Source organism: Oncorhynchus clarkii, chromosome 13, assembly GCF_045791955.1.
Source record: "Oncorhynchus clarkii lewisi isolate Uvic-CL-2024 chromosome 13, UVic_Ocla_1.0, whole genome shotgun sequence".
NCBI lineage: Eukaryota > Metazoa > Chordata > Actinopteri > Salmoniformes > Salmonidae > Oncorhynchus > Oncorhynchus clarkii.
This window is the reverse complement of record NC_092159.1, coordinates 46,885,581-46,909,093: the sequence shown is the minus strand read 5'-3', so window position 1 is coordinate 46,909,093 and position 23,513 is coordinate 46,885,581. Positions and strand designations below refer to the sequence as shown.

At 43.9% G+C, this 23,513-nt stretch overlaps 2 protein-coding genes across 2 annotated transcripts; both read left to right on the top strand.

Moving 5' to 3' along the window:
* The first annotated feature begins 169 nt into the window (after positions 1-169).
* On the top strand, positions 170-7,418 carry LOC139364912 (HMG box-containing protein 4-like). Its single transcript, XM_071102137.1, has 13 exons — positions 170-235; positions 958-1,039; positions 1,190-1,326; positions 1,414-1,489; positions 1,605-2,195; positions 2,332-2,535; positions 2,917-3,113; positions 3,309-3,390; positions 3,491-3,555; positions 3,700-3,799; positions 4,944-5,119; positions 5,294-5,416; positions 5,588-7,418. The coding sequence occupies exons 2-13, from the start codon at positions 1,003-1,005 to the stop codon at positions 5,630-5,632; spliced, it is 1,833 nt and encodes a 610-aa protein (XP_070958238.1). The 5' UTR covers positions 170-235; positions 958-1,002; the 3' UTR covers positions 5,633-7,418.
* A 601-nt stretch (positions 7,419-8,019) lies between these two features.
* On the top strand, positions 8,020-10,778 carry LOC139364911 (GTPase IMAP family member 6-like). The gene is made up of 3 exons (XM_071102136.1): positions 8,020-8,358; positions 9,017-9,171; positions 9,278-10,778. Exons 1-3 carry the CDS (start codon positions 8,334-8,336, stop codon positions 10,148-10,150), a joined length of 1,053 nt encoding a protein of 350 aa, XP_070958237.1. The 5' UTR covers positions 8,020-8,333; the 3' UTR covers positions 10,151-10,778.
* The last annotated feature ends 12,735 nt before the right edge of the window (positions 10,779-23,513 follow it).

The following is a 23,513-nucleotide window of genomic DNA, read 5'->3' as shown; positions in this document are numbered from 1 at the left end:
TTCATAGAATTAATACATGAAAAGTAATTGTTACAAATTGGTTACAATATCTTCAAATTAACAGACGCAATGTATATTTCCAGCCAATTGACATTGTGCACTACAATAACGTACACGATTTCATTGTTCTGATTCGCTACATCACAGTCAAGTCCCTCCCCCTGCCGATACGCATCGTTGTAGACTGATATCAAAGATGGCGACTGGAACCGCGTAAATTGGTGATTCCGGAGAGGTAGTAAAATTACATATAATTGTACATTTCTTCTCACTTTGCGACAGTAAAATTCACATATTCTCACCTCAGCATGCTAAACAGAATTTATGAACCAAATGCATGAAAATTACTTTCTTTGTCCGTTTAGACTGACATAGGCCTAGCTGCACCAGAAGCCACGGACTGCTATTGCAGTACCTTCCGGATAACCCAGCACATAATCAGCAATACGAGTTAGAAGAGGTTCCAAATGTTGGGAGTTAGGGATTCTCAGCTAATGAAAGGGGGTGTGTTTGTGTATTTTTTCGAAAGTAGGCGGGAATTTATCCTTCATTTGCCTAAACACACTTCAGTTTTGTAATGTATCTATTATTACTATAGGCTCAAGCATGCCATTTATCAGTGTATACTGTTATCCAAACTTTAAGGAGAGACATCAATTACAGAAATTGAATGTCCTGTCTCATCAACCATATGTGGTGGCGAGTTGTAACAAGGCACTTCTTGCTTTTTGAAGGGGTTTACTCAGTTTGATCAATTTGGTGTTAAAATACTTCTTTATTGTTGTCTGTCTCTTATTTTTTACATCCTTCCATTCACAGTGAAATGTAAATAACCTGTATTTTGCAGTAAAACTGCTCCAAGTCACAAGTTGCATGTATGTGTTATATTGGCTGAGTCAGTGGCTGATGTTTCCTCCATATCCTTATGACTGTGTTCTAATATCTTGCTATTGTTAGTGACACAGAGAGACGAGCAAGCTTGTTGAGGAGAAAAGAGAGATCATGGCTTTTGAGGAGATCAAGAAGAAAGGAGTAGTTGGTAATTTGTGCCAGTTCTTTCCTCTAGTACCTCTTATGTTCTTTTGAAGAAATCTGTCAATAATTTAGTTATTAAAAGTCATCATCATCATTCTAATTGTCATGCAATGCCTGAAGTTCCCAGTGTGCATTACAACTCCCTATTTCTCAGAGGTAGGGATGGAAGGGGAAGTGGGCCTTGTGGCTGGTCGCAGTCAGAGAGAGAAGAGGAGATCATACAAGGACCTGCTCAGAGAGGAGGAGGAGATTGCTGCACAGGTCCGCAAGTCCTCCAAGAAACGGCCCAAGGTAACAGCAGAACACTGGTTTCAAAATGAAGTGCCATGTAGTTTCTGTTGGTTGTAAATTTAGTCAAATCCTGACTTTTTCATTTAGGACTCAGAACCTTTCTTATTGGGAGGGGACTCCCACAAGAAGAAGAAAAAGCACAGTGAAGACTACTATTACAGAGGTAAAGGAGGAAGGAATTCTGCTCTGTCAATAAAAAATATAGAATTATTTGTGTGAATTTTATGCTGAACCGATTCATTATGTTCTCACTCTCCCTTCACTATGTTCTTTACCAGACCAGCAAGGCTCAGGCCCACCTCCCCACAAGAAGAAGCGAAAGTCGTCAGACCACTCCCCTTCCCTGTCCTCCTCGTCTTCCTCCCATCCCACAGACACAGCCATGGGGCTCCTACAGGCCATCACCTCCCCAATGGCCACCGGCTCAGACCCGAGCCCACACCTGCACAAGAAGCCCTCCTACCCCTCCTTCTCTTCCTCCCACTTCTCCAAAGACCGCAAACGTGATGGGAGCACCGGAGGAAGCAAAGGCAGCCACTCCTCTCATTCCCGTCCTATGTCCTCATCCTCCTCTTCCAAAAAGCACTCCTCCAAGTCGTCGTCTCTGTTCCATGGTGGTACCGGTACCCCTAAAGGAGATCTCCTGAACATACGTGAGCCGGATGGGCTGAGGATGAAGCTCATGGTCTCGCCTAAGGAGAAGGCCGAAGGAGAGGGCTTTCCCTTCCCTCCCCACTCCTCCTCATCCTCAAAAGGGGGGATAAAAAAAGAGAAGGACAGAGACCGGAAGCAGCTCTCTAAAGTCCCCAAGAAGATGCAGCAGAGCCGAGATCCACTGCCTGTTGTGGGGAAAGAAGTGGAGGTGGAGGGTAAGAAGGCCTTTGGCTAAATTTATCGCTATGAGAGACATTATTAGAAACTCATTTGTATGTGCACTTAACCACTTTTCCTGTATTTGTGTTGATTCCTGCATGAACCTTATGTCCTCTCTCTCTTGTGTGTCAGGGCACTACGGTGAGGGTATGGGGGGAGACAGCTCCTCCTCGGGGGGCGAACTGGAGGCAGGAGAGCTGGTGATAGACGACTCGTACAAGCATCTGTCAAAGAAAAAGAAGAAGAGCAAGAAAAGCAAGAAGAAAAAGGAGAAAGAGAAGGACAGGGAGAAAGACAAAGGCGGGAGAGAGAAGAAGCACAGCAAAGGATCAGGAGGTGATTAGAAACTTTTGTAACGCTCCGCTAGTCTGCCTTAGTCCAAATCAAATCAAATCAAATGTATTTATATAGCCCTTCGTACATCAGCTGATATCTCAAAGTGCTGTACAGAAACCCAGCCTAAAACCCCAAACAGCAAGCAATGCAGGTGTAGAAGCACGGTGGCTAGGAAAAACTCCCTAGAAAGGCCAAAACCTAGGAAGAAACCTAGAGAGGAACCAGGCTATGTGGGGTGGCCAGTCCTCTTCTGGCTGTGCCGGGTGGAGATTATAACAAAACATGGTCAAGTCCTATTGCAGAAAGATGTTTAACATTGGTTACTTCAACAGTTACTTTTATTATGCATTCTAATATGTGCTCCTTGTATGCTTTCTCCAGGGGACCCATCGAGAGGCCACACCCATACCCATGGCTCAGCCAATCACTCTGCAGCTGGTGGAATGTATGCCATGGGGGCCCCCATCCCTACTCCCATCCTTACTCACCATCATCAAAGTAATGAAGTAGCAATGATGGAGAAGAAGAAAAAGAAGGAGGAGAGGGAAAGGGAAAAGCACGAGAAGGAGAAAGATAAGGTAAGAACTAAAACAGATTGTTAGTTTAGGCTTTTAGACAGTGTTTCCTGCATTTTGTACAGTGTGTGTATATATATATATATATAATATATCGAATCAAATTTGATTGGTCACATACAAAGATTTAGCAGATGTTATTGCTGTTGTAGCAAAATGCTTTATATATATATACACTTCATCTCCTTTCTCTCTCAGCCCAAGAAGAAGAACACAACAGCGTACCAGGTGTTCTGTAAAGAGTACAGGGTCAACATCAATGCAGAGCAGCCGGGACTAGGTGGGCAGAGTTATCCCTTTTTATAATTACATTGTAATTATTAATGATTGTGGTACATATGTTATACAAAATTTAGAGAAAGACTTTACTGTGTTTGCAGTGTTCGGGGAGCTGAGCAAAAGGTTGGCAGAGGTGTGGAAACAGCTCCCAGAAAAAGATAAACTGGTAAGTTTCACTTGAAATTACCAATTTAAGAAGAGAGTTGAATTGATAATTCTAATAAACATTTGAAATCAATTTAAGAATAGCGCACCAGCACTATGCTACGAGTCATGGTTCATGGCCTAAATTGCTTCTATATACACATAGGTGTGGAAGCAGAAAGCTCAGTACCTGCAGCACAAGCAGAACAAAGCTGAGGCTACCACAGTCAAACGCAAGAGCTCCACAGATGGAGTCAAAAGCAAAGGTAAGAGCTAGGGATGCACGATAAATAGGTGAGCATATCGGAATCAAACGATATTAGCTAAAAATGCCAACATCGCCATCGGCCCAATGTCTAGTTTAACACCGATGTGCTAAACCGGTGTCAAAGCTGACGTGCATACGCATATAATGTAAGTAGATGACTACAGCACTACGCAGAACAAAAGCAGAAAAATACTAAGCGCACACTTCCAACAAGTTCAAGTTGAGCAGTCATTTGAAAGAGTAAGAACATTTCAGCGAGACAACGCAAAGGCAAAATCCATTAACGCCAAGATAATGGAGTTCATTATGCTACTTGCTATGGGCGTCACGACTGACATTTGGACCAGCGATGTCAGCCCCATGAGAATGTTGAGTCTGACAGCACAGTGTGTCAACGTGGTATTGCATGCTCAAGAATGTGCTGGTTCTCATACCGCTGCTTCCATTTAAAAAATGTTTGAAACTTGGAAACATGAACACACTTCTAGTGTCATTCGAACAACTGACTGCTGCGTCTGCAGCAGATACCCTCTGCCATGGCATTGAAACGTCTGCTCAACAAAACTGCCCACACCGACGGTGGGGTTATAACTTAGGCCGTGAACAAGCGATTCTCTCTGAGCCTCTTTACTGTGTCACCACCATGCTCGATGCTAGCTACAAGGACCGCTACTTCGATGCAGACAAACAGGGTTTACGTGAAATGTTACAACGCTGGGCCAATTGTGCGCTGCCCTATGGGACTCCCAATCACGTCTGGATGTGATACAGCCTGGATTCGAACCAGGGACTGTAGTGACACCTCTTGCACTGAGATGCAGTGCCTTAGACCGCTGCATCTATGTGTGTGCGTTAACTATTTAACCTCACTAGAATGCTTAAAAGGCTGCTAAAATGTCAAATATCGGTATTGTTTTTTTTGGGGCAAGGAAAATATTGGTATCGGCCAAAAATGTGATATCGGCGCATCCCTAGTAAGAATCCATCTGCAGCCACATTGGCCTTGCAGCTCTATCAGCTTTGACAGTGATTACAAGTCAATCAGTAGTCCTGTCCCTTCTCTATGCTGCTTTATCTCTCAGTAGCCCACAGGACTCATGGTCAGTTGGTCACTGCATGTGTTGTATTTGTATGCGTCTCAGGCTCTATGAAGGGCATGGGGCTGGGAGCAGGGCTGGTGTCCCCCAACCGGGCGTCTGTGGGTGTGTCCCTGTCACCTGCACGGGTCCCTGATGTCGACCCCATCGATGCGGCTGCCCACCTGCAGCTACTGGGAGAGTCCCTGTCCCTCATCGGCCACCGATTACAAGAGACAGAGGTACACACACATCAACCAACTATTCCCTGTATCTTTTAACTTAGCTGTTGTGTCCAAACTTACTCTCTTCACCTACAACAGAAATGTGTCATTATCACATTCATATGAGTAAAGACTGAACAAAGATTTGTGTGTGATCACTAGACTAACTGCCTCTGCTCTCACCTCACTCAGGGGATGGTGGCGGTGTCAGGCAGTCTCTCTGTACTGCTGGACTCCATCTTGTGTGCCCTGGGACCCCTGACCTGCCTCACAGCACAGATCCCCCAGCTCAACGGATGTCCCCGCCAAGTCTTGGTAAATCACTCACACCTTGCCATCTATTTGAAATGTTGTTCTGAAAGGTTTCATCTCCCACTTGGGCTGTAAAGTAAAAATATGTGGCTGTAGTGACAGCACATTGTGTGATAGCAAGTGTGTTGCATAAGGCCAGCCTGAAACATTTCTCTCCTTTTATGTCTCTTTCAGTCCAACACCTTGGACAACATTGCCTACATCATGCCAGGGCTGTGAAGCCAACAGAAACATTCATTTCCCGTCTACTGAGTGTCCTCGCCATGAAGTAAAACATTTGGAGTGAGAGTGCCCATTATAGAAGCGTGGCTTGTGGCTTGGGATGCAGACAATTATTTATGCAGCAAGGCATTGGAAAACGTGGATATTAATACTTTCAACATGTTTTTAAAATGTATTTTAAAATGTGTTAATTTCCTTATTATTTTTTTTTACAGAAACCTATTTTAATGAACACTCTTTTCTTTCCCTCTGGCATGTCTGTTAGCGTCTTCAGATTTAACTGTATGTTCTTGTGTGAATGTCTGCGGGCGTGTGTGTTTTCTATGTGTATACAGTATCTCCAGAGGCTAGTTTTTACTCAAAAGGACAAGCCAGGGCCCAAGTCCACCATTGTTCCTCTTCCATCAACATACCATGAAAATAATATATTTGACAACTGTTCATGTTTGTTTTACCAGTTAATTACATAATGACTTGTTCTTTTGTATATATGCTATTTTACTGAGTATTAAGGTTTAGATTTTGATTGTAGAATGAAATTTGTATACGGTAGAAACATTTTGAGGCAACTGCAATCAAACTACTGTTGTGGGTTTTGCAGCTTTTGAAGCACAAAGCTGTAAGCCACATTTTCATGAATACATTTCTTCCTATGAGTATACAGTACGGAAATGTTGACAATAAAAATGACAGTGTCAACATGCAGACTGAGCATAGCAGACTTATATGACTGGTATGTACCACCACCACCTTCTTTCAACTACAGCTGTTGTTCTGACTCCTAAACACAAACCAATTAATGAATAAGGCTTGTATTTATTGTAACAAACCATTGTAGTGTATCAAGATAATTTACATTTTAAGGCCAGTTATACCTACAACTGAAATTGCTATTTTTAAGTGAGTAAATGAATTGTACATGAACTGCAGCAGCTGCCTGTGAATCCTCAGGATCCTTGTCAGACTGAGGATGATATGCTTTTCTCTACACATATACAATAGAACTAGAACACTATGTCTGTGCTTCCACATGCCTCTATGCCCCAGCCAGGGAGGAATGCAAAACCTTCCCTAATTACGAGTTTTGGATTTTTGTTAATCTCTGTAAACCAAGAAGTAAAATCTAGTGTCATTTGGTCAGCTACGTGATTAATTCATACGTGTTAGAAATTGAGAGAACGTTTGGTGATACTGATGATTTGTCGCCACAGATGGTTTATTTACATGGCAAGTTAAGCGAACTAACATGACTGGTTAGGATAATAAACGTGCCAGGTTAGGAGAACGAGGTCAAGGTTAAGCCTCGATCACACTGGCATTGTTTTGCATTTTGGTTCACCAGAAGTACGTTTCCGATGGAACGCTGCGTTTGACTTGCAACATTGCGTTGCTCTGCATTATATGTGGAGCATACATTGGATCTATTGAACGTAGACGGCTTGACAGAAATGGTAGAAGGTGAATGTTTAACTTTTGTGGCACGCATATCCAGATGATGCTGCGCCATTTTGCGCTTGACTGTTGGTGTGATCGAGGCGTTATGAAAATTGCTCAGTTACAACGTTACGTTGTCAACAACTGTTGTCCCCGACGCGACCACTAGATAGAGCTGTAGGCCTACTCCATTTAGCCAAACCGGTAGAAACGTAAACAAACTTTTTGGCGACCAATCATTGTATGTGTATATGAAGACAAATAATAATCGACATAACACAATGGTCTTCAACCTGTTCTTGCCCAGGGACCGCTTTCCAGGCAAATCGGTGTTCCAGGGACCCCCATCCTATATTAGCACAAAAAAAATATCACGTCTTATCAGGTGAATGAAGTAATGAACATTTTTAAATGAATATATTTGGTAAATCGTTTTTCATTATTTTGACCCCACATAATTTGGAAGAGGAAGTGTAAACTCTAGCATATCATATTAGGTAGAACGGTAACACATTTTCGCTAAGAGCATCTGTTTAACTGGTTAAACAAAGGTTAGCCATGTGTTGTCAAACATTTGTCCAAATAAAAAAAAGCTTACCAGAAAGCCAGTGGCACTTCTGCACTGGTGGCCTATTTGCAAGTGCTTTTTCAAAGCCTATGTCAGACACTCCAGTGAGTGTCATTTTGTATAATTTTGACCTGCACTGTTGGAGCTTGAAGTTTAAGAATTTCACTGTACCCTGCAATTACATCTGCGACCATGTCATTGTGATGAATAAACTGAGAAATAAACTGACGTCATTGTATGTCATTCAAAAGTAGTTTATTCTGTTGTTGCTAGCAGTAGTCATAAAAACATTGAAATACAAATATTTATATTCGCGGGCCTCCGGTTGAATGCCCCTGACATAATATAATGCACATCCCTTTCAATTCTGGCAGATTATCAGTCTACACAGAGAATGTGCTCACGTGAGATTAGATTTTTTGGAAGCTTGAGCAAGTATGCCATGAACATATTGATTCGAATGTTGATGCATAATTCGCATTTTAAGAAGTCAGCCTACTTTACTTTTTTTGTCACTGCATCTAAAACCGGCTTTTCTTGAAGAGCATTGACTGTACGGCTACGCCCTGAAGACTGCAGAAGCACACGGTACAGACTGATCCTTCTTCTAATGAGTCAGGACGTAGGCACGAGGAAGTTGACTAGCGTTCATACTAAATACGGCAATAATATCTGGCAATATCTCACAATCAAGAGATGGCATCAGGTCCCCCACAATCAGGTACATGTAGCCTACCAATTATTCACGCAGGTTCCAGGAAGTGTAGGCTTTGACTTCGCGTTTGTTTAAGACTATTTCATACTCGCTTGTGCGCTGTTAACTCGCCACAAACGCACTTTTCGGCCTGTCAGTTTTTAGAACGTGGGGGAGGCTTTCTCCGCATTTCGTTTGAGCTGTCTCTTTGGACAGTAGATAAAACGTGTTTACATCTTGTGCTACATTTTATAGCCCAGGGTTTCCCAAACTCGGTCATGTGGCACGTTTTGTTTTTTTGCCCTAACACTATACAGATGATTCAAATAATCAAAGCTCGATGATGAGTTTGTTATTTGAATCAGCTGTGTAGTGCTAGGGCAAAAAAAAACAACACGGACCGAGTGTGGGAAACCCTGGTATAGCCTATGAGATGTTTCGTGATTCGAGTTCGTTCTATTCATATATTTTTTTGTCTCACAGGAAAAATATGTACAATGTCTCCATTGTTACAATACATATTTTGGCAGAACTTTCAGAGATACAAAAGTCGTTGCTTATTGAACAGTACTAATGTAAACGGAAACTAAAAGCAGAGATCAGATGACAGAACTTGTGATGTGTGCGGCCTACTAAATCCTCCCTTTCTAAGAACACTCCATCTCCTCGTCTTGTCCCAATGCAGAGCTGAGGCTGGTTCTGCTCGGCGGGACAAGAGCAGGACAGAGTGCAGCTGGAAACGCCATACTGGGCCGCCAGGCTTTCCTTACCCAGACTGCCAGTGAGCCAGCTGTCACTCAGGAATGTGAGAAGCACAGAGGAACCATTGCAGGGAGATGGGTAAGATACTTTGTTGATTCTTTAAAAGGACAGTAGCCTACACACTGATTAAATGACTTAAATGTCAACCAGAGGTTCTAACATTACACACTGTTTTTGCCTGCAGGTATCAGTAGTAGTTGCCCAAGACTGGTTCTGCTCAGAGCGCCCCCCGGAAGAGGTGAGGCACCATGTCTCCTCTTGCGTGGCCCTGTCGGCCCCGGGGCCTCATGCCTTCCTGCTGTGTGTCCCTGTGGACCGGCCGGCTGACATGGAGCTGCGGGCCCTGGAGGCCCTAGAGAAGGTTTTTGGCCCCACTGCAGTCTGTGGACACACCCTGGTCCTCTTCACCCACACAGACCAGATGGTTCTGGGACAACAGCTGGACGAGTACATCACCACCAGACGCAAAGACCTACTGGAGCTGGTGGTGATGTGTGGAGACCGCTATCACTCTCTGGAGAGGAGGAGTAGAGGAGAGAAGGATGAGAGGAAGAGTGTGGAAGAGCTGCTGGAGAAGGTTGAACAGACTGTAAAAGAGAGTGGGGTGGAGTTCTACAGCTGCCCCCTCTACCAGGAGGCTGAGGCCAGGGTGAGAGAGAAGCAGGCAGAGATAGTGTGGCAGAGAAGAGGGGGAGAGGAGCTAGATGAAGAGGTGCCCTCCTCAGCCTTACCTCCAGAGCAAGAGCTAGATGATGAAGAGATGGCAAGAGTTAGGGAGGAGGCAGAGAGGAGTGTGCACAACCTGAACATAGACACAGAGGGTATTACCTCTCTTTCTCCTGCCTCCTCCTCTCCACCATTTCTCTCATCCTTGTGGCAGGGATTGACAGGGTGGCTGAGGAGGCTGCCCAAGATGCTGAGGATGGAGTCTCTGCTGGGGGCTTTCGTTGGCCTGTTCGTAGGTGGGCCCGTTGGGCGGATGCTGGGGGCCACTGTGGGCTCAGTAGCCACTGAAGTGGGGAGAAGGAAGACCCCGAAGACAGAAAAAAACAAATAATGGCAATGGATACATATCTCCAGTTATTAACATTAAAGGGACATTTCACAATTTTTCAACTTCATATTCATCATCTTCAGCACCAACCCAATATCAACATATGTGTAAATTGCGTATTTCTGTTTTGTAGTAAAAAAATATTGAGAAAGATGTTTCCAATGACATCATCAACCATTTTGTATTTAATGCCTACTCACAATTAGTCATAATCATCTTCCTCTTTCTTTTTTACTACAAAACAACGCACCATTTTCACATATGTTGATGTTGGGGTGGTGCTGGAAATGGTAAATATGAAGTAGAACAATTTTAGTTTCCCTTTGTTATTTCACTGCACTTATATTTTATTGAGCATTGTGCAATTGGCTTGTATTTGACCAACTTACAGTCCTCACAATACTTGTTATAATATTTGTTGTTTGGCTGGTCATATTTTCAAAACCAATTATTATAGAAGGTATAGTAGGGTTTACGAAAAACTTCAAATAAAGGGGAAGTTACATACACGATCCACTTGGTGGAGACATTGACCAAAACATTGAAGTTGAACATTAAATATTTGAGCTCAACTGAAAACAGATACCATACTGCTAACTGAAGGAAATATAATACCATTTCTAAGGCAGTTTGTTGTGTCCTGTATATGTTACACAGTTGATACTTTTAAAGCATACAATTACATATTTCCCTCAGACTGGATTTAGTCATTTATTGGCCAAAATTTTCAAGCACTTTATTTAGGAGTTGAGTATAGGCTACATTTCGAAAATAAGACTTTCACATGATGCATGATAGGTAGCGGAGACCTCCGCTATAGACGGACCATCTGCAGCAGTGTGTGTTAGCTGAGGACAATTGCTGGAGCGTATAGAGGGCGTTAATAATAGTGGTGAGGAGTGTGGAGTCCTAAGTGAAAGTGCCTCTGACTTTGGAAAGCACTGAAGCATTGCTCTCAAAGCTTCCTCTTTTTTCTTTATGCAAAACGGTAGGTTACGGGTTTGACATTGATGTAATTGATACTCTGTTAAAACCATCAGTCAAACCCATCTTTACATCTCTCTCTTTAAGTTTCTCTCCCTCTCTCTCTAAGCTGACAGAGACCCTGCCTGTGGAACAGCTAGGCGTTTCCGAATGTGGGTGGTCCGCCGGGGGAGGGAGGGAGAGAATTAGTCCAGCTCTCATGTTTCCCGAGAAGAGAGGGAGGAAAGGAATGAGAAAGAGAGTAGGGAGAGAGCAAGAAAGAGGAGAGAGTGAATATGTGTGCGCGAGAGAAAGAGAGAGAACATGCTCAGGGATTACATCTGTCTTCCAGATGTGGCCTCCACAGTTGTCTGAAACAGGGAAAAAAAGAAAGTTTAAAAGTAAAGGAAAATTGGTGCTAAACAGTTTTTTATTGTTAAGGATTACGCATACAGTACAGTGCGGACTACAGTATGGCGGTCGACAGTGAACCAGGGTATGATGCCAGTTCATTCCTTATGAAACTGCAATGAAATGACATGGTGCACCCGTCCAGTAGACCCCTTAAAGATAATGCATATAAAAAAGAATACCTGTCCAAATATCGTTCTGTCTTATTGGATAAGCATCAGTGAGAGAACAGTGAGTAATGATAGAGGGAGATAAGAAGGGATGAGAGAAGGGTGGAAAGTAGGGAGATGGATTTCTACACTCAGACACTGTGAGTTGAGGCAACCATGCCGTTAGGCCTAAATCAGAGGGAGACTGTATCTCGTCTGTGTAGACAGTTGTGGCCCAGGGTTGGTCCTCAGAGGCTGAAGCCTCATCAGGACGGCAAAGGATGCAGAGTTGATTTGTGCCTGTATGCATAACCAAAGCCAAAAATCTGAACAAACAGCTCATGGAATCACTAGTGACCCATCATTAACACAACGGCTGTAACTTCTGAAGCTCTCCCTCTGAGCAAAAATGTTGTTCTAAGGACCTTGTGGTCCCCCATTGAAGTGGGGGCAGCTCGCTGTGATTCGTGGACACCGCAATATTTTTTTGTTATCATCGCGCAAACCAAAGGAAAATACACAGGATGACACACGCTCTCCTCCACCGCAGACAAGGCCTCTCCCTTTGCTAGCTCACACAGCACTCACCGTAAACTGCTCAAAATATCAACAGGACAGGACTGATTACAACCACAGCATACCCTCTAATACACATCAAATACTGTATGGTCTCTTTGTGGTTTGTTGAGAAGAACATCTGAATAAAAATACAGCAGGCTACAAAGACATTGGCTGAATGAATCTGGACCATATGAAAAGAGACTGTTTCATCCCTGGAGGTAATCACAGAGGAAATAACAAATACTAAACGTGCCAACCAGAATTAACAAAAAATAGGTTTTGAGAAAGGTAGACAGAAACCTTTGTTAAAAATGTGGGCTAATAATGTGGTGATATGGTGTGTCTAGATATTAGAAAGGCCTTTTGATGGTGGCTAGCCTACTGGGTGGGTAGCAAGTGATATGCCAACTTGGAAATTCAAGGTTGATAGTTACTTTGCGTCATAGATTTGTTTGCTTTGCATATAGTGAGGCATACTGTAATAATTATATCACAGCCCATGCTGTTCCCCTTCCAACAGAGCAAGGCCTAAAAAGTTAGGTCCAGCGGCCTGCCTGCCTGCTCTCCTCTCTCCTCACCAAGTGTTCTCCACGGCACAGGCTCTAAGTCCACTCATCTTTTTCCTATTAGTGCTGTTTTCATGTTCCTCCCTGTAGCGTGAGCGTGTGTGTGTCTGAAATTGTTTATGGAGCACTGTGAGGAGCTAACATTTGCCCTGTCCATGTGTGGGTTGGTGCGACAACTCATAAAGCCAAGATGAAAGCTTCGGCCAAGTTAGCAAATAATAATGCAAGGAAGATGTGTCCATTGTAACGGCACATTGAAGGGTTTGAAGAGGTTTATAGCTGGCTGGCAATATTAAAGTAGTTGACGTTGAATGGTAGTGTCAGTTTATTGCTTCATGAGGTGATATGTCATGCCAAACACATGATTTACTATTATGGCTTTTGACATTTTTTACCTTAGAAGGGGTAAGCCTACCTCTGTCAATAATCACATAGAACAGTCAACATAGAAGTTCCAAATGTATCTGTTTATTTCAGTTATCCAGACCATTTGACATTGCTTTGATTGGTAAAGCATGTAATACACATTCTGTAGCTATTAACAAAATGTATTATAATGCACAACTGAAAGCAAGGACAGCACTAATTTTCTTAGAGTACAATTAGTGCATGCTTTCACGCAAATCAATGTAAGTGTCAGGACAAAGAAGAGACCACAGCCAACATGACTGTAGGCCTACAATCACGTACATCTGCCGAGGTTAGGGGAGCTAGCACGATCCAGTGGACGGACAGACGCACGCACGCACACAGCCAGCCTCACATGCACCAACAGCTGGACTGATGTTTAGGATGGGAGAAGCATGACTGGGTGGAAGTGGAATGGTGCAGTCAGCCAATATAAGAGTCACCATTCATCCTCTCACACATTGCTGGACTGCCTTGGACCTGAGCCAGATGTGGAGAGGAAGCTAACGGAGAGGGACGGAGATGGAGACAGAAGAGGGGGAGTGTAGCGAAAGAGAAATTAAGAGAATTAGGAAGTTCTTTTGGAACTTTTGTGAGTGTAATGTTTACTGTTTTTTATTGTTTATTGTTTATTGTTTATCTATTTCACTGGCTTTGGAAATGTAAACATGTTTCCCATGCCAATAAAGCCCCTTGAATTGAATTGAATTGAATGAGAGAGAGAGACAGTAAATCTCAGTAAGACCAAAATAAGGGTGTTCCAAAAAAGGTCCAGTCATCAGGACCACAAGTACAAATTCCATCTAGACACTGTTGCCCTAGAGCACACAAAAAACTATACATACCTTGGCCTAAACATCAGCGCCACAGGTAACTTCCACAAAGCTGTGAACGATCTGAGAGACAAGGCAAGAAGGGCATTCTATGCCATCAAAAGGAACATACATTTCAACATACCAATTAGGATGTGGCTAAAAATACTTGAATCAGTCATAGAACCCATTGCCCTTTATGGTTGTGAGGTCTGGGGCCCGCTCACCAACCAAGACTTCACAAAATGAGACAAACACCAAATTGAGACTCTGCACGCAGAATTATGCAAAAATATCCTCAGTGTACAACGTAGAACACCAAATAATGCATGCAGAGCAGAATTAGGCCGATACCCACTAATTATCAAAATCCAGAAAAGAGCTGTTAAATTCTATAACCACCTAAAAGGAAGCGATTTCCAAACCTTCCATAACAAAGCCATCACCTACAGAGAGATGAACCTGGAGAAGAGTCCCCTAAGCAAGCTGGTCCTGGGGCTCTGTTCACAAACACAAACACACCCTACAGAGCCCCAGGACAGCAGCACAATTAGACCCAACCAAATCATGAGAAAACAAAAAGATAATTACTTGACACATTGGAAAGAATGAAGAAAAAAACAGAGCAAAATAGAATGCTATTTGGCCCTAAACAGAGAGTACACAGCGGCAGAATACCTGACCACTGTGACTGACCCAAAATTAAGGAAAGCTTTGACTATGTACAGACTCAGTGAGCATAGCCTTGCTATTGAGAAAGGCCGCCGTAGGCAGACATGGCTCTAAAGAGAAGACAGGCTATGTGCACACTGCCCACAAAATGAGGTGGAAACTAAGCTGCACTTCCTAACCTCCTGCCCAATGTATGACCATATTAGAGACACATATTTCCCTCAGATTACACAGATCCACAAAGAATTCGAAAACAAATCCAATTTTGATAAACTTCCATATCTACTGGGTGAAATTCCACAGTGTGCCATCACAGCAGCAAGATTTGTGACCTGTTGCCACGAGAAAAGGGCAACCAGTGAAGAACAAACACCATTGTAAATACAACCCATATTTATGCTTATTTATTTTATCTTGTGTCCTTTAACCATTTGTACATTGTTAAAACACTGTATATATATAATATGACATTTGTAATGTCTTTATTGCTTTGAAACTTCTGTATGTGTAATGTTTACTGTTGATTTTTATTGTTTATTTCACTTTTGTATATTATCTACCTCACCTGCTTTGGCAATGTTAACACATGTTTCCCATACCAATAAAGCCCCTTGAATTTAATTGAATTGAGAGAGAGAGAGAGAGACAGAGAGAGAGAGAGAGAGAGAGAGAGAGAGAGAGAGACAGAGAGACAGAGAGAGAGAGAGAGAGAGAGACAGAGAGAGAGAGAGAGAAAGAGAGAGAGAGAGAGAGAGAGAGAGAGAGAGAGAGAGAGAGAGAGGAATGGTCTACATCTCTGCCAGGATTAGTGTACAGTATATGGTCCTACTATGAGATGTTTTATGTGTGTGAGAGCGGTACCACAGGAGGGAAGAGGGGTGTGGATGGACAAGGGGCAATTACACAATTACATAAGGAGGAGGAGGAGGCAACACTGAGCCATCTTAAAAAGACATCCAAGCCAAATTTCCCATCAGCTTTGGAAAGAGTTTTAAAAAGAGTTATCTGTGTTGCGGTGAACGTTTTAGAACGTGGGATAAAGGGCTGGGAGGGCTGGGTTGTTGTTGGTGTGACAGTTCTTAAGGGTTTGTGGTTTTACACCACACCTCCTACAAAAGCCAGTGCTTGAGAATTTACAGGAGGGGAGGGGCCTGACTCTGGACTAATGACGACTCACTATGGGCTGTGGCTGTTGGATGGCCCCAGAGCTGGCCATAACTGATGAATAGTGTGGTCCACACTAACTGACATGCGCCGTTGGGTATAAGTGGGTGCGGTGCACAGAGCCTTTTGAAGCTGGGGCCGTGGGCTGTGTTTGAATCATCAGCAGAGACCCTACTCTCTGTAATGGACACCGACCTGTGGTTTGATCAGGGGCTCCGGCAGGCCAACACAAGCACACACTTTCCTCCAATTGTATTACTGGGCTTGGGGGAGGTGATGGTATTATTTCTGCTACAACACTGGTTTAATTCAAGGCAGATTTGACCCCAGCCTCACTTCTCCAGTTCAACTCATTGGATCAAGTCATAATCCTGCCTCGACCACATGAATAAGACACAGAGGGGCGATGCACTCGTTCTTACCGCATACGTCCAATGTCACTCTGGTCCACATGCAAGTCATGATGATACCATTTCATCTGAAAGTTGAGGGAGCTTAACAGAGATCTACAGAGACGAGAGGAGAAGACAGACAAGTAGGACGAATGGTGCCACGCCACATTAACACAGAATCAACTTGGAGCTCTGTGGCTCTGCTGTTTGCACAGATCCACAACCCAGCCCAAGATTCAGTAGATTACACTCTGTCCGTGCCTTTTTACAATGCTGAAGTTACTTGGTGGCAAGTTGATGTATTAACATGGCAAGTACTTGGATCCACCAGAGGCAGTGTGAGAGCCTGTTAACATCTAGTAAACCATGAGCTATGGTTTGACATGTCGTACTTGGTTCGACAGGGGTATTCATATTTGACTGTTGAGAAACGGGGGACCATTATTCTGGAGAAATTCTGAAGGTTGCGTTGCCACAACCACACATAGGCCCACTGTAGGCCTACACTGCACCAGATAAACTAGTGGCTGACCCATCACACCTCTTCACAGGAATAATGCGCCAAACTGTCCCTAAACAGCAGAGCCGTATGAGACGTTTACTGTGAGCTATGACTAAACTAAGGCATCTTCGAGTGCTCTGCGAAACATCCAAATTCCATCCCAGAAATACAGGCCTTTCTCCAAAACACATAATAACTCCTGTTCAAAGGCCCTATCTTGTATTATCATTTCAAAGGGGTCAAACACAAAACATACTCACACTCAACCTTGAGCTAGCTAATGAGAACGGGGCCCGGGCGAGGCCTGCTTTTCCAGTCACTGCGCAGCAGGCAGCGGATAGCGGCGGTTGTGGTTGCGGTTGGTTGCCGTTTGGTGTGTGACTCGGTCCGGCTCCCACGCAGTTGAAACCATGGGTCCCGGAGCGGCGGATGTTACTGAGGCCCCTGATCCTCACGCGCGAGGGTGGGGGGGTTTTAATCTGAGTTTGAAATGAGAGACAGGCCGTCGGCACTCAGAGACGGCCCTCTGATTTGTTCTGTGGTTCCTTTGATAGCATGCATCCTACAGAAGAGAGGGAAAAAGACAGGTCTTGGGGAAAACAGGTTTTAATCAATGGAGCTTCAATTGCTGCACTTCGGTCACAGCCTCCCCAGAGAGGGCAAGGGAGCCAAGCTGAGAGTGATAAGCTAATATAACGTACAGTTAAAACACAATAACGTACAGTTTCTGAAAGCAATTAGAATAGAATGAAGGGGCTCTTAAGCACTTACAATTTGTAACATATTGTACGAATTGGAATTCGTAACACATCATATAAATTGCATTTACAGTGGGGAGAACAAGTATTTGATACACTGCCGATTTTGCAGGTTTTCCTACTTACAAAGCATGTAGAGGTCTGTACTTTTTTTTATCATAGGTACACTTCAACTGTGAGAGACGGAATCTAAAACAAAAATCCAGAAAATCACATTGTATGATTTTTAAGTAATTAATTTGCATTTTATTGCATGACAGAAGTATTTGATCACCTACCAACCAGGAAGAATTCCGGCTCTCACAGACCTGTTAGTTTTTCTTTAAGAAGCCCTCCTGTTCTCCACTCATTACCTGTATTAACTGCACCTGTTTGAATTCGTTACCTGTATAAAAGACACCTGTCCACACACTCAATCAAACAGACTCCAACCTCTCCACAATGGCCAAGATCAGACAGCTGTGTAAGGATATCAGGGATAAAATTCGGTCTGGGGCTCCATGCAAGATCTCACCTCGTGGAGCATCAATGATCCTGAGGAAGGTGAGGGATCAGCCCAGAACTACATGGCAGGACCTGGTCAATGACCTGAAGAGAGGGGCCGCAGTCTCAAAGACAACCATTAGTAACACACTACGCAATCATGGATTAAAATCCTGCAGCGCACGCAAGGTCCCCCTGCTCAAGCCAGCGCATGTCCAGGCCCGTCTGAAATTTGCCAATGACCATCTGGATGATCCAGAGGAGGAATGGGAGAAGGTCATATGGTCTGATGAGACAAAAATAGAGCTTTTTGGTCTAAACTCCACTCGCCGTGTTTGGAGGAAGAGGAAGGATGAGTACAACCCCAAGAACACCATCCCAACCGTGAAGCATGGAGGTGGAAACATCATTCTTTGGGATGGTTTTCTGCAAAGGCGACAGGATGACTGCACCGTATTGAGGGGAGGATGGAAGGGGCCATGTATCGCGAGATCTTGGCCAACAACCTCCTTCCCTCAGTAAGAGCATTGAAGATGGGTCTTGGCTGGGTCTTCCAGCATGACAACGACCCGAAACACACAGCCAGAGCAACTAAGGAGTGGCTCCGTAAGAAGCATCTCAAGGTCCTGGAGTGGCCTAGCTAGTCTCCAGACCTGAACCCAATAGAACATCTTTGGAGGGAGCTGAAAGTCCGTATTGCCCAGCGACAGCCCCGAAACCTGAAGGATCTGGAGAAGTTCTGTATGTAGGAGTGGGCCAAAATCTCTGCTGCAGTGTGTGCAAACCTGGTCAAGAACAGGAACTACAGGAAATGTATGATCTCTGTAATTGCCAACAGAGGTTTCTGTACCAAATATTAAGTTCGGCTTTTCTGATGTATGAAATACTTATGTCATGCAATAAAATGTAAATTAATTACTTAAAAATTATGCAATGTTGTTTTAGATTGCTTGAATTTTCGAGCAGGTGGTGTTATCAAGCTACAGACTTTTTTGTTTCAATCAAAACACATATTTAGCCTTGTGGCGCATGCTGTTGAGTTATGAGATTCTTTATTTTGATGCTTTACAGATGGACTATCCGGTCTATCCAAATAAAGTGTCACCCTATTCATCCTAAAATAAATGAGTTGGTGTTTTTGGTCTAACAGTAACTTTATACTGTGCTATTATGTTCGCTATGTTAGGCAAATGTGGAATACTTCTTAATCGTTAAGTGATCTTGCGAGACACTGAATCAGCTTTGATCTAAACTTTCTTAAACGATCACCATTCTGAGAAGTGCCAGAGCTGAAACAACGGTAGAGGGAAGCGTAATCATTACAACAAATTCAACATTATTGGTGATAGTCAATAATCAATATGGTGGTAATCTGTCATTCCTGATTTTGTCAAATATAATTTTACCCTGATGTCCATGCTTTGGCACGTTCATTTTGGTCACATTTAAATCTATGTGTCAGTCTGAGATAAAGCGTTTGCAAGACTGCCATGAAAATATGAAAATATAACCTAAACATGATCTACAGAAAATGTTTAATCCCTAACATAGCATATTCCTACACAAATGTGTTTCAGTTTGTGCATGGTTTGTTTAAAGGCGTGGGCTTGAGAGAGAAATCAGAGTGTGAGAGACAAACCGTGTGAGAAACAGACAGATCGGGGCTACTTTGATGTGCTTCGGTGCTGGGTGCTGCTAGGAATAGATGCTAGATAGAAAAAAAAGCACACATCGCAGATTCAATGGACAAATGTCTGTCTACAGACCACTACAGTAGAACTGTGTGTGTGTCGCACAATAACTCACAAGAGACTCACACTCATCCATGTGTGCAGACTCAAGTTGTCAATCACGTGAACTGGAAAGAAAAGAAAAGAAGAAAAACCTTTTCCCCCAAATATCCTCAAGCGAGGCAGACAACCGACACGCCTTTAAAGGGAATCAAAACAGCCTCCACCACAGAAGGAAAAGTCGTATTTGTGTGATCAGAAATCTGCGACCAATATGCTCCCCATATGTCTGACTTCAGCGTTGTGTCTTTCAACTCCAGTCTTGTTTTTGTTTTGGAGGAATTTGGCTTTTCTGCACATATCTAGTTATCTATTCTTTGCTCTTATATGCCCAGTGTATTAAGTGAAGCCTGTCTTTGTGTGGATGCTGACAGCCCATCACTTAGCAGTGACTGTATGGTTTGCTTTATCAATAGCACATACAGCAGTATTAGGAAAATGGGCCTAAATGGGGCCATAGGCCTATATTAGACACAGACAGAGCCCTGTAAACAGATCATCTAGAACTGCAGTTCAGATATGAAGCACATCAAGAAACGTCAATGTTTTTTCAATCTACATTCCAAGATTACTTCATTTCCATCACACCGCCAGACTACTTGCAGCCAACATCTGAACACTTCATCATTCATTGAAATATTACAGACACTAAGCTCAGTAACTCACAGCCATAGTTTGAAAAATTAATCTGTGTATTCACGTCTATTGCCATGACTCAACGTGGTTCAACATGGCCTCTGTACAACAGTAATTATCTATGGAAGCTGTCATATTTATTTGCCTAGTAATTTTAGACTGCTGAAGTCGGTTGGTCAGTGAGCTCATTGCGTCGTGTAGATTGTTAGATCGTGTCAGATTGAAGAAGTAACAATTGTGTAGATTTTTTTTTTCGAAGAAGAATCGAGATTGTGTCGATTTTTCCCTCTACAGCCTAGTGTCTGGGACTGTCACAACAAAGTGACCCCCTGAACATTTCCAACACACACTCACCCCTGTCCCATCTATAGGGCGAGGGTGCAATCCTCCCCAATAACAAAGCTGCCATTGACACCGACCCTAACCTCCTTCCTCCACCTCTCCATCCCCCTGGTCCTCATCACCCTCCCACGTTGCCCGCCCGGGCCCAGTGCTGGGCTGGTCATAGGGCCCCGGAATGCGGTTCAGGTGGAGAGCTGTGCTGTTTCCAATTAGCAGGGTATAAATTAGCATTGCTCTCTCCTGTCTCCTCTCCAAACATTGCTGTCTCCCCATTATTTTTGACCCCTCCACACTTCACTCTTGCTCTGACCTCCCCTCTGCCACTCCGCCACATAAATGTCCTCTCTTTATGGCTCTTGTCTGCAGCCACTGCACTACCCACTCTCATGCTGTGTGGTTAACATGCAGTACATTTGGTATAAAGTTCTTTGTCGTCGGTCAATGAGTGTATAAATCCAGTGTTTTATATTTGAGTCTGAAAGGATATATACCTCCCAAGTTTACTGTAACTCTGCTCAAATCCTGTACAGAGGACAAGGACAAAGACAGACTCATATATTGTTTCTGTCTGCAATCCAGTATACTGTATGTTGGGTCATATTAATATTCAATTACAAAAGTAGAATGTGCAAAATGTGAAACTGAGCGAGTGTAGTCTTTTATTTCTGGACATGCTACAACGTGTTTGCGAGCTCTTTTTCCACAGGTCAGTCTGTTAAATGGAGTGTTATTTTTCCAGGGCAAATAGATCAGGCTCAGTGTAGCCAAGTAGGACCTGAGGTCAACCTGGCACTGAGGGTTCACATCTGTTTAAATAAATCCTCCAAGGTGCCATCAGCAGTATAAACACACGCAAACACGCACGCACACGCACACATACACACACACACAAAAAAACACACACGTAGAGAAACACACACAGTGATAGTTTTTCATCATTAACTTTTTTCACATTCCCACTTTTGGCACCTGTCATCCCTATATTTTCTTGTCTCGTTCTTTACGAGCGCGGGCTGCCGTTACTGAGAACACTGCACATAGGAGGGAAATTTACAGAGTGTGTCCTCCCCAGACCGAGCACGTTCGCAGGGATCAAATGCTCCCAAGGTGTCCTACGTACAACTCTATATTTTCCCCTGACAGACCCCCCCCCCCCCCCCCCCCCCCCCACTACCACTGCACTCTTTTACAGAGCCTGAGACCTCCGCTTGCCCTCTGAGCTCTCACTTTATGAGCCCCAGCTCATCCCTTGACTTGTAGAGAAAACAAGACCGGGGCAGCCTTTTATAGGGCTGTTGGGGAAAAGACAGGGGAATGGCCCAAAAGAAGAGAAAAGTATGGTTTAGTCTCATGCTCCCTGAGCATCAGAAGGAGACATGGGGAGTGTGATAGAGGGAGGGAAAGAGGGAATGAAGAGGGAAGAACTGTGGAGAAGAGAGGAGCAGTTTGTTGAGGAAGTGGTCATGCTGTGTTTTGCAGCGGCCTGCCACCAGTGTCTGCACCAGAGACCAGACCAGCATCCCCTCTTCGACTGGCATTCCCTCCATTCAGCTGGCCAGGAGGGTGAGGGGGATGAGGATGCAGAGAAAAAGAGAGAGAACAGGGACAAGGGTGTGAACTCTCCTCCCTGACACAGGCTCACTCGTGGGCTCCCTCCTCCGCAGGAGTCCCGTGCCTCTTTAGATAAACACAGCGGATCAGTTAACAGCTTTCACCTCCCTCATTCCCTCTCTCCCTCCTTCCCTCCTTCCCTCTCCAGATGTTTGGCCCATGCAGCTGAGTGCACCCAGGGCTGAGGAGTGGAGATCTCCATCGATTGGAATGCTGCTCCTCCATCCATCTCCATCAGTGGAGACGCCATTTGTTTGACTTGAGATGTGATTGTGTTTTCCCTTCCCCACACCTGCAGCTTCCTCTGGACCTACCCTGAAACCTATGATCAATCGCATTGACTTGGGAAAATCGTAGCAGAGCAGCTGCAGCCCCATGCTTTATGAGTTCTGCCTGTGGTTCCAGGCAACCTGTGGATGAACAACAGTCTGAGCACAGTTTAATTATCAAAGTGTTATTCCCATCAAACTAAACCCAGGAACACATTTTATGTTCCTCTTATATTCTTGCAATGGAGTAATCAGGCTCTACCTACCCCATCTGTTTTAAGTTGTTGCTCTCTCTTCCCTTTCTGCACTGCTGTGACTTTGTGTCCTTCAACAGCCTGTGTTTTCTATGGATTAAATGCTCCTCTAACACTGTCTTATCATGCACCAGGCCCAACCTCATTAGTCAATAGCGCTCAGCAACTGGTAGTGGGGAGTTCTGAAGAGACGGCCCAAAGTTAGCAGTGCTCATTTCAACACGGTGGGCTACCCTGTTGTTCAAATCCTCTCAAGCTGTTCCAGACATCTGACAACCGCTACTTTTATTTATTGACTTCATTTTGCTCAGAGGGCAGGTTTTTACTTCTCCCTGAGTGATGCAGAGTTAATGTAGAGCTGTGCACTGCAAGTGCTTTTTCTCTCCCCTTCAAACCGTACTTAAGCGTTTAAACACTCTGGGTAATGACGTGCTGTTGTGGAAGTGAAAAACCATGCCGGATAAAAAAAAAGACAAACATCCCTGCAGGCTTTCCCTGAGGAGAGAGGAAGCCATCGAGGAGAGGATGAGAGAGAGGAGGACCCTGTTAATCAAAATGAATGAGCACCTCTTAGGGCCCTTGTGTCGACTGAGCTAGGAGCGCTCCGAAACCCCTGGGCTGAG